This window comes from Chroicocephalus ridibundus, chromosome 4, assembly GCF_963924245.1.
Source record: "Chroicocephalus ridibundus chromosome 4, bChrRid1.1, whole genome shotgun sequence".
NCBI classification, from domain to species: domain Eukaryota; kingdom Metazoa; phylum Chordata; class Aves; order Charadriiformes; family Laridae; genus Chroicocephalus; species Chroicocephalus ridibundus.
The window spans coordinates 80,286,456-80,296,462 of NC_086287.1; the positions used below are offsets into that span (position 1 = coordinate 80,286,456).

General features: G+C 56.6%; 1 protein-coding gene and 1 long non-coding RNA gene across 14 annotated transcripts in view; one reads left to right on the forward strand and one right to left on the reverse strand.

Moving 5' to 3' along the window:
* LOC134515434 (uncharacterized) overlaps window positions 1-3,950 on the reverse strand; it is a 36,710-nt gene extending 32,760 nt beyond the window's left edge. For all 13 annotated transcript variants that reach the window (XR_010071011.1, XR_010071006.1, XR_010071010.1 and 10 more), the window contains exon 1: window positions 3,817-3,950. This is a non-coding gene — a long non-coding RNA (uncharacterized LOC134515434). The remainder of the gene's footprint in view (window positions 1-3,816) is intronic.
* Window positions 3,951-4,054: 104 nt separating this feature from the next.
* Window positions 4,055-7,375, forward strand: CBLN1 (cerebellin 1 precursor). The gene is made up of 3 exons (XM_063334417.1): window positions 4,055-4,620; window positions 4,838-4,957; window positions 6,110-7,375. The coding sequence occupies exons 1-3, from the start codon at window positions 4,354-4,356 to the stop codon at window positions 6,305-6,307; spliced, it is 585 nt and encodes a 194-aa protein (XP_063190487.1). The 5' UTR covers window positions 4,055-4,353; the 3' UTR covers window positions 6,308-7,375.
* The last annotated feature ends 2,632 nt before the right edge of the window (window positions 7,376-10,007 follow it).

Genomic DNA, 10,007 nt, shown 5'->3' on the forward strand with positions numbered 1-10,007 from the left:
TAGGTGTCCGTGCTACTGACGGGCTTTACCCTCAGTGATGCCATCTTCCTCCCTCAACCACAAGCAACATGAGAGAATTCCCTCGGCCTGTGGTGTTCTCCCCTGGCACCTGAACCAGCTTGTCTGTGCCATTTTCTGCCCTTTCTCTGCTGTGTACGACCAGCGCTGGCAGGCGTGTGGCACCGCAGGTCTCTGCGGCCTTTCTTAGTCTACAGGGTGTGTAACATTACAGATAATTTCTGCTGGATGGCACCTTAACGGTTGATCTGCTCCTGCTCTGCGCTCTCTCACTGAACTGGGTCTGCTCTTTGAGATACCTTAATTGCTCGCTGTGGAAGCTGAAGGTGACACCATAAGCAAATCACCATAAATACACGCAAACCTCTCTTATAACAGCAAATTAGATGGTTCTAGATAGTGCGCCGTGTGGATCAGCAAGAGCTGCTTTGCTCTAAATCTCATTTTCACACATCTTCAGACTTCATACAGAATCCCAGCAGATGCTTGGGAAGACAAGTATCTTAAGTTTATATGGGCATATATAAATCCCCGAATTGCTTTTTGCTGTTTATACTTCATAAACTAATATAGCAGTGAACAAACTGCATTTTCAGAAATGTGAACAAACTGCATTTCATAGAAGTTATCCAGTTATGGGCCAGACCTTCCATTCCTTACTCAACGAGGATTAAATCAAAAGGCAAGTAGTCTCTGAAAAGGTAGTTCTATACACAGCTAGCTAAACTGGTGATAAATTATTCTCTCGAAGGAAAAATAAAGGTTTCCAGTAGATTTCTCTGTACTTGTTTTCAGAGAAGCTTATGCTTGCCCCCCTTAGAGGCCTTCTTCATAAGTGAAGCTGAAGTTAAATGTCTAGTGAGACTGAGTTTCTAAGGATGATTTTCCTAAAACTGGATTAAGGCTTACTGACAGTGTAATGCAGGGCAGGTAATGATGCTGCTGCTCATGATTTAAACTGCTCTGCGGCTAAACTATATTTTGGTTTCTACAGATAACAGTTCAGTACCTCTGAGCTTTAAACTTGCTTCTGTAAGAAGTAAAAACCAGGTTACTTTGGTCTCTCCATATCTTTTTTCTAGAACAAAATAAGCAACCCTCTCATGATCTGAGTAGGATAGTAACCAGGTCTGAAGCGGTTCTTCAGAGACTTAGAAGGATTGTTCCATTAAATTTTCCCCCTCAGATTATTTCCAAATTGTTTGTTTGGTTTTGTTTTGTTTTTTTTTCTTTAACCATGGGTGAAACATAGAGGAGTTCTCCAAACTAATAGTCTGTGGTCAATCTGTCATCATCAACATCAAGGTCATGGCTAGTTACTGTGCAATGGACAGTTTGCATGTTTTCTCCACATCCACAAAAGCCTTTCTTAAACGCAAACATCAAACAAACAGAGAGCTCTGCTTGACAAATAAATTAGTTTCAGTCTAATATCTATAACATCTATTGCAATTTGTTAATACGTTGACACCATTCCCATTGTATCTGAGTGACAATTGCCCTGTTGTATCTCAATGACATTGATTAACAAGGCAGTTTGTAATTAGATGGGGTAATGTAATTCCTGGCCCTCTGTAAACATCTGGATTTGCAAATCTGCACTCCTAGCTTGGGAGCTCTCTGCCACACATCACTAATTACGCGATGTTCTTATATATCAGTACCTACATCCTCCTGCTGAGCATCCTTCTTTGTTCCCAGTACGAGTCAGAGGCTGTTGTCAATACAGAGAAAATCAACATAACTGCCTAGCGCTGCGTGTGACATTTAATGAAAATGAAGTAATGTCTAATTTGCATGGCTGGTGTTACTTTATTAAAGCCAGAACTGCAGAAGCTGGGTGCTACAGTGCTAGTCAAGTGTGCAAGACTGATAGTCTGTGGCAAGGATGGTGTCTGGCACAGGAAATTTTGCACCCCCCCTTGCCTGCCTATCCCCCCTCCCCCTGTGTGAGGAATAGGCCTTCTGGAAAAAGTGACAGATTTGTTCATTTTTCCAGGCCCATCTGTTCTTTCTGTTAACTCTGTCCTGTGGAGCGGTCAAGGTGGTGGTGGGGGGGAAGGCCACGCTGCCTCCTCCCAGGGGGGTCACAACAAAACATCACGGGCAACTTCCAGCTCAGGAGGGAAGCCCCTCCAGGATTAAAATCAGCAAGCTACTAATAAAACGCTCTATAGCACAAGAGAATCGACTTCTCTCTCACACACAAGTGTCTCAAAAGAGAAATACAGGTATATTTCCTGGTCCAGTGGGAGGTGCCCCTGCCCATGGCAGGGCGGTTGGAACTAGATGATCTTGAAGGTCCCTTCCAACCCAAACTATTCTATAATTCTGTGATTCTATGATTTTTTACATAAAAAAGAGACGTGTGTATTGGATGAATACACAGTTAAGCACTCAAAAGTTGTAGAAGGGCAGAGTTGTGCTCCTTCAGTTTGCATTTCCCCATGTCATTTTGCCAATACTGACAAGGATGCAAAATGCTTATTTATTTTTAGAAATATTAATTCATTTTTTAAAAAAGTTTCTGATTCTGACTCAGTTAAGGTCAGCAGTAACAACACATTATAAATGTGTCTTGAAGTAAAACATAACACACCTTCTTACAGATTGTGGCTCCACCCACTCCATTTTATCCCATTTTCTACTTCTCAGGAGAGTTTTTGCTTCTATTTTGTTATCTCTCCGACTCGTTTTCTGACCACAATCATAATTTCGCCACTGCTTTGGTTTTTCCAGACTGCCTTCGCTGCTGAGCGCCTGTGAATAAGTGCGGGGTACTCTGATGCTCCCTGAGGTCTGATGCCATTGGCTGTGACAACATCCCGTCCCCTCCGAGCCAGCCAGTGCCAACCCACCGGCAAACTCCGATGCTCCACAGGCTTCTGCCTCAGCAACTTTACAGACAGGCGTTTAACTTGGCAGGGCAGCCATAGGAATAAACTTTTATTTGGAGCAGGTTTCCGAGAGAGACCAACTTGCCAGATAAAATCTTATGAATCGCACAATGGGGACAGCACAGTAAAATAAATTAAAGCCTTTACCAAAATTTATAGTGATTTGCACTGGAGCCCAGTTTTGGGTGATACTAAATTTCCCAGAGAGGATACCACAAACTCCATATAAGTTTTTATCTCTGAATTTAAGTTTAATTTTGCAAACAGATCTGCCAGTTAGAAAATTATTTTGTTCCAGTGGCTTGTTTCTAATGGTTCATCAGTAAAACTCTTCTTTTGCAATCCCAGGTTACGATTTTTTTGACAGCACGTCCAGAATGAGCATTGCTGAGATATCCACCGTCTTTGCACTTTAGGACGGAACAACGGCCCAAGGAAGGCGCTGCGGGTCGGAGCCGCCCGGGGCAGGGCGGGCGGGCGCCGGGGTGTGACTGTCCCCGACAGCGGGGTGTTCTGGCGGCCGGGACGCTCTCTCTGCGCTTTTAAAGTTTCTTGCGGAGGCAGCACGTTTAGTTGCTCCCCGGGATGCTGAAGGCGACAGCGGAGATGGCGCATCCCGGGAAGGGGGAACCCTTTGCATCCCGTCCCCCGGTGCCACCTGCGGAGGGGCGGACCCGTCCGCGGCTCCGAGCGCGCCCGCTGATGCTATTTCTGCTCGGAGACGCCGCTCGGGGCCTCTGCCCCGCCGCGCAGCAGCCCGTTCCCCTCCAGCCTCCCCCAAAGCGCGGAGCCGCGGCCCCGTTCCGCTCCCCGGGCCCTCAGCCCGGCTTCGCCCGACACCCCCCGCGTCCTCGCCGAGCTGCCGCGGGCCCCTCCGCCCCGCGCCCCCCGGCGCTCCTACCTGCGCGGTTCGGTGCTGCGCGGCGCGGTGCGGTGCGGTGCGGTGCGGGCTGCTGCTCGCCACCTGCTCCCGCGCCCGCGCCCGCGCCGCCTGACAAAAGCGGCGGCGTCAGGCGGCGGGAGACGGACTGCGCGGCCATTGGCGGCGGCGGGGCGCGGCGGGCGCCGGTTGGGCCGGGCGCGGCGGGGGCGGGCGCGGGGGCGCTGACGCCAGCGCGGGGCCGGTGGGGAGGCGGGGCCGCGCCCCGCCGCCGTCTTTGTGCTCGCCGGCAGCCCGGGCAGCGCCGCCGCCTCCCGCCGCCTCCCTCAGCCCCGCGCGGCGCGGCGGGCGGCTCCGCACCGCTCCGCTCGGCCCCGCATCACACCGCCCCGCGCCGCCCCGCTCCGCGCTATGTGTGCCGGTGCTCCCCTGCCTCCTCGCGGCCGCTTCCCAGCCGGCGGGGCGCTCCCGGCCCCGCTCTGAGAGCGCGGCGGGGCAGGGAGCGAGCGGAGCGGAGCCCGGACGTGCCGCCCGGCGCGGAGAAGGGAGCGCGGCGCCATGCGGGGCCCGGGGCTGGGGCTGAGGCTGGGGCTGCTGCTGGGCGCGGCGTGGCTGGCGTGCGGGCAGAACGAGACGGAGCCCATCGTGCTGGAGGGGAAGTGCCTCGTGGTGTGCGACTCCAACCCCACCTCCGACCCCACCGGCACGGCGCTCGGCATCTCCGTGCGCTCGGGCAGCGCCAAGGTCGCCTTCTCCGCCATCCGCAGCACCAACCACGAACCCTCCGAGATGAGCAACCGCACCATGATCATCTACTTCGACCAGGTGGGACGGGCGCGGAGGGGCTCCGGGCGCGCCGCCGCGGGAGGAGAGGAGTTGCCGAGGCCGGTGGCGGGGCTGGGCCGGGGACGCGCCGCCCCGCGGGGCCCTGCCCGCGGGCGGGGGGACAAAGGGGGGGCGCTGGGGGCCGAGGGCGGCCGCGGGGCTGGGCGGCGGCGGCGGCGGCCCCGCGGAGGTGCTGACGGTGCCCTTTCCCTTCCAGGTACTAGTGAACATCGGCAGCAACTTCGACTCGGAGCGGAGCACTTTCATCTCGCCCAGGAAAGGGATTTACAGTTTTAATTTTCACGTGGTGAAAGTGTACAACAGGCAAACCATCCAGGTCAGCCCCCAGCGCCGTCGCTTCGCTCCGCGGGCGCCGCGGGAGGGAGGGAACGGAGCGGGTCCGCGGCCCGCAGGGGCCGGGGGCGGTGCGGCCGGCGGGGCCGGGAGCGCAGACCTCCCCCGACGCTTCCCCGCCCGAGGGGACGGCGGCGCGGCCCCGCCAGGCCTCCGCACGGCCCCTGCGCGCCCGGGCCGTCCCGGGACGGGGGGTGACACCCCGACGGCCGCCGGCTGTCCCCTCCCAGCCTGGCCGAGGCCCCGGGCTGCCGCGGGGCGCCGCGGGGAGAGTCCCTGCACAGAGCCCGTGGGAACCGCGGCCCCGGTGGGCTCCTCGCCAGCTCTCGGGTGGCAGGTTTCATAGGGATTTGGGGTGCAGGGGGGCGCCTATGTCACGGATACGGTAAGGAATATAGCTCTGTGTGTGTGTGCAGCTACCCTGTACGCGCCTTTTGTATGTGGTTCGATGCATACGCGCCTCTAGGTAGGGATAATAAATTACCGGCCTGAAGCCAGGTAGCATAACCTAGAGAGGAAACGTGTCTGCATAGCGATGCGCATTGCAAAGGTGAATGTGCAGCTAGATAGCACTGCTCTGGTGTAAGCGGCTGCGTGCATCTAGGTTGGGCAGTTAGTGTATTATTAATGTGGGGTACGCAGTCCCGGGATCATTAATGCGAGCCGAGCAGAGCTTATTGACTGTGTTGTGGCATATTGTCTTTGCTGCCTAACAAAGGAAAACTACCTCTTGAATACACTTCAAACGTGCTGACTCCGGCGGCTGTGGCTCTGCTCCTCTCTGTCTCTGAGGTTTCGCATAAAGCCATCTTTTTATAAGTATGAGCAGACTTCTTTTCATAGCCTGGAAACACAGGCACCCTATTGAAATCCTTCAAAATAGGATCAATGTCCTGTTTTATATGCACTGGGTGTTTTGATGTGGCTGTCGGTCTAAAACAGCGGTGAAAGGCTTCTTCCTTTAGAGTACATACCTTAGCTGGGTTCAGATTGATATTTCATTTTTACGGGGCTGGAGTTTCAGCTGTCAAAAGAGGCCCTTCCTTAACTAAGCACTTCTCCTGCTAGGCGGGCCCCTGCGGTGTCATTGTCTGACTTTAATTGACGGAGGGCTTTGTTTTATCTTGCTCTTTAGGTGAGTTTGATGCTAAATGGGTGGCCAGTGATTTCTGCCTTTGCAGGGGACCAAGATGTGACCCGAGAAGCTGCTAGCAACGGAGTCCTGATTCAGATGGAGAAAGGAGACAGAGCTTATCTAAAACTGGAGAGAGGAAACTTGATGGGAGGCTGGAAGTATTCAACGTTCTCTGGATTTCTAGTGTTCCCGCTTTAAATCACTTCTCATCCAAGAAAAGGGAGAAATGCGAGTCAGAATCTCTTACGAATTCCCAAGTCGTAGCTGGGTTGAAAGAGTCGTGGACAGCAGACTTTTTACATTCAAATATTAAAGAAGCTAAATCCTGCTTAGGTTTGTGTACATCTGCTTTGAAGAATTACTACTTATTTTTGTTGTGTTGCAGCCAACAGGCGGGAGACACTATAATTGATCAGACCCCCATTTATATTCTTCTCTCTCCTCCCACAAAATTTGTTCCCATCTCTGTGTCACTGGTGTAATCTGCCATCGTTCCCCCATGGTTTCTGCCTCACACAAGTAGACTTTAGATATTTCATTTACAGCATATTTTGTAGTTTTGTTTTTAAAACATGTTAATCTTGACTCTTTCTCCGAGTTTAACTTTTAAAAAGAAAAAAAAAGCAAAGTATTTTTGAATACGTGGATGCCATGACGGAAGGGAAAATGCAATTCTTGCTGTGTACTGGCTGGCAAAAGGGAAAATTTCTACACGAAGAACTATTCACAGCCAAGGCTGACTAGAGTATTTCAATATTTCTATGTAATTCTGAGTGATTGTGAAATTTAAGGCTGCTAAATGTTTTGATGCTTGTTTTGCTCTTGTACAATGTGGCCCAACTAAACGCCAGGAAGTATATTGAACTTTTACTATTACTCTGTAATATATGTGTGAATATCAAAAATTAATTTTTGCTTTAATTCAATAAAGTTTAAATGGGACTTTTATTTTTCTTAACCAGAAATAAGGTTTCTCAATGCAGGCAGGCCGGGGGGGCAGGTGGCTCGGCGCGGTCCTGGGGCCGCGGCGGTGGGGCCGGATCGGGTCGGGGGAGCCCCCGCGCAGCCCCCCCGTCACCCCACCCCACCCCCCCGGCCCTGCGCGGGGCTCGGCGCAGTGGCGCAAACCCCGCGGGCGGCGCCGGCAGCCCGAGCGGAGCCGCCGCTAGGAAGTTTCCCGCCGTCTCCTATCTCCACTTATTTATAGCATTTATCTGTATTATATTCTATAAACCAGATCGCATTTTATACGGCCGTCTAAAAATACCTGACAATGTATACTTCGATGCTAGTATTATTTATTTGCTAGTATTATTTTGTTTACAGTCTTTTAAAGATGTAAATGCTATAATTTTGCAGTACTCAAAGAGATTACTACTTTTATTAAAAGGTGCGTACGAGGATTTCGATTGTATCTAAACTTTAATGTCAAATAAACCGGTGGAACGACCCCCTGGGCTGAGTGCGTCGCGCGGAGGCGAGCGGCGCGGAGCTGCTCCGCGCCCCGGCTCCCGGCGAGGAATTTAATTAGCTCCAAGGGGAAGGGGGGGGATTAATACGAGGACAATAAGCAACGTTTTTCGCTTTATTCACAGGTTCTGCCCTGGAAATAGACCCGCCGGGGCGCCTCGCCGACCCGGCCTTTGCGCGGCCCTGCCGGGCGGGTCCGCACTGCGCGCAGCTCCGCGGAGGGGCGGCCGGCGGGAGCGGGGCCGGCCCGGGCTCTGTCCGCGCCGGGAACGGCCGCGGCCCTTCGTTCCCACGTGAAGGGCATCGGCCGCGGGTCGGCACCTGCTCCTCTGTCACCCAGGGGTGCGGGGGCCAAACCGCCCCCGCGGTTGCCGGCTGTCGCATGTCGCGATTCGCGCCCGGCTGCAGAGGGGAAGGCGCCGCCCGCGCCGCCCCCCCCCGCCCCAGCAGCTCATCGGGAGCATCGGCACCTGCGGCCGCGGGGAAGCAACCGGGATTGACGAAGACGGGTTAATAACGGAAGGCAGCCGAGGTGTTTCCACTTGGAGTTGTAACCTCAGACCGGACTCCGCGCCCCTCTCTCCGCATCAGGCACTTTATTACTTTCCCCGAAGCCTTTCGCTGCGATCCCTGCCCGCCGGCCGCGCCCGGGAGAGCTTCCCCAGCCGACACGGGCTCGGCGGGCGAGGCCGCTCCTGCCGCCTGCGACCTCGGCGAGGGGACAAAGCAAGAAAAAAAAAAAAAAAACCACCACAAAGAAAGGAAACCGAAATGACCGGGTTGCGAGGGAACGGGCGGTGGCCGGTGCCCTCGCCCGCCCCGGCACCCACAGCCGCAGGATCCGCGGGGCTGCCCGGGCAGGCGCCGCAGGTGCGGAGGCTGATGATGATGCCGCTTGCCTCTTTTCCCTTTTTTTTTTTTTTCTTCTTCCTCTCCCTTAACGCGAAGCAAATAAACCCACCGCCTTCCGCTGAAAGTTTTCCCCTGGTTGTGAGAATCTCATTAATATTGTGCAGCTGGAAATTATATCACCCCCAATCGCAGCAAATCACCGCTCTGCGGCTATTACAAAACGCCGCCGTGGCTGCCTGGAAAAGCCTTTTGCCGGTTCCGCGCCCGCGCAGCAAGCCCACCCCCGCCGTTCACTAGCCCGCATCCGCCCTGGCCCAGCCCTGCGCGGGCAGCGCTGGCTACGGGGGCGTGGGGCAGCCGGAAGCCCCCGGGGCCGGGAGAGCACCGCAACATCCGCGCTTTGGAGGTAAAGCCGCCCCCGCACCGAACCCCCGGCGCTCGGCGGCCCTGCCAGGACGGGCAGCCCTTGACGGCGCCCCGCGGGGGGCGGCCCAGCCCCGCAGCCCGCTCCCGGCCCGGCGCCTGGAAGCCAAGGGGAGCGTGCCCGAGCAGCCTCCGGGGGGTGTGGGGGGTTGCCGCTGGGTGGTTTCCTTCCATAGACGGGCTGTGTTTAAAACAAATCACCTTCCACCATCGCCGACCAGTGCGGGCCGAGCAGGGGGGCCGGCCCTCAGCGGGTAAGGCCGCCAAGAAGGCCTCGTATCTGGCCGGAGGGCGCGGCGGGCAGCCGTTAACGGCGTGCCGTACCGGGGCCGAGTGCCCCGACGAGGCGGGCAGGACAGTCCCGGGCCGGCCGCTGCCGCCCCCGCGGTGGTGCCGGCCGGGGCGAGGCCTGCCGCCAGCCTCATACTTGGCGCGGGGCGACGCCATCTTCCTCACGCCCTTGCGACCCTCGGTACCGCGGGCGTTTTCTAGGCGAAGGGGCTCCGAGGGGGCGGCCAGCCCGCAGGAAACCGGACCCGGGTGCAGCGGCCCCCTGCGCGGTGCGGGTTAGCGCGCCGCGGCCGGCTCTGCCCGCTCGGCCGCCCTTGGAAGGGCTCACGTGGCTGCCCCGCGCCTCAGGCCGCCGCCGCCATTTTGAGTGGCGGAGCCGGACGGGCAGCAGGCTCCGGCTCCGGGCACCGCCAGCCGGGCTGCGAGGCAGCGGCAGCAGCGGACGAGGAACAGGTCGGTAGTGGGGCGGCTGAGGGGCCGACGGGGCCGCGGCCGCCTTCGGGTTTTCTCGGTGGCCCCGCCGCTACCAGCGGGCAGCGGGCGGGAGCTGCCGAGGGCCCCTCAGCCGGCGGGCCGGGCGGCCTGTCCTGCCCGGAGCGCCGGGTCCCGGCCCGCCGGTTGCCCCCGGCTCCCCTCGCTCCTCGCCGCCGAAGGGTCCCTGGCGGGGAGGCCGTCTCCCCTCAGGGCTCCGGCGGCCTCGTACCCGGCCGCCGCAGCCATGGCAGTGCGGGGCTGGGCCCACGGTCCCGCGCTTCCCCCAGACGTGAGGAGCCATCGCTCTTTACCCGGCTTTAACGTGTTCTTTTTTTTCAGTTGATGTAAGTAATGCCTGATTGAATTTATTGCTGATTAGCGTTGAGCA

Coding starts and splice junctions, on each gene's coding strand:
- CBLN1 (XM_063334417.1), top strand. CDS start 4,354: ATGCGGGGCCCGGGGCTGGGGCTGAGGCTGGGGCTGCTGCTGGGCGCG. Junction 4,621..4,837: donor TGATCATCTACTTCGACCAG/GTGGGACGGGCG, acceptor TTTCCCTTCCAG/GTACTAGTGAACATCGGCAG. Junction 4,958..6,109: donor ACAACAGGCAAACCATCCAG/GTCAGCCCCCAG, acceptor CTTGCTCTTTAG/GTGAGTTTGATGCTAAATGG.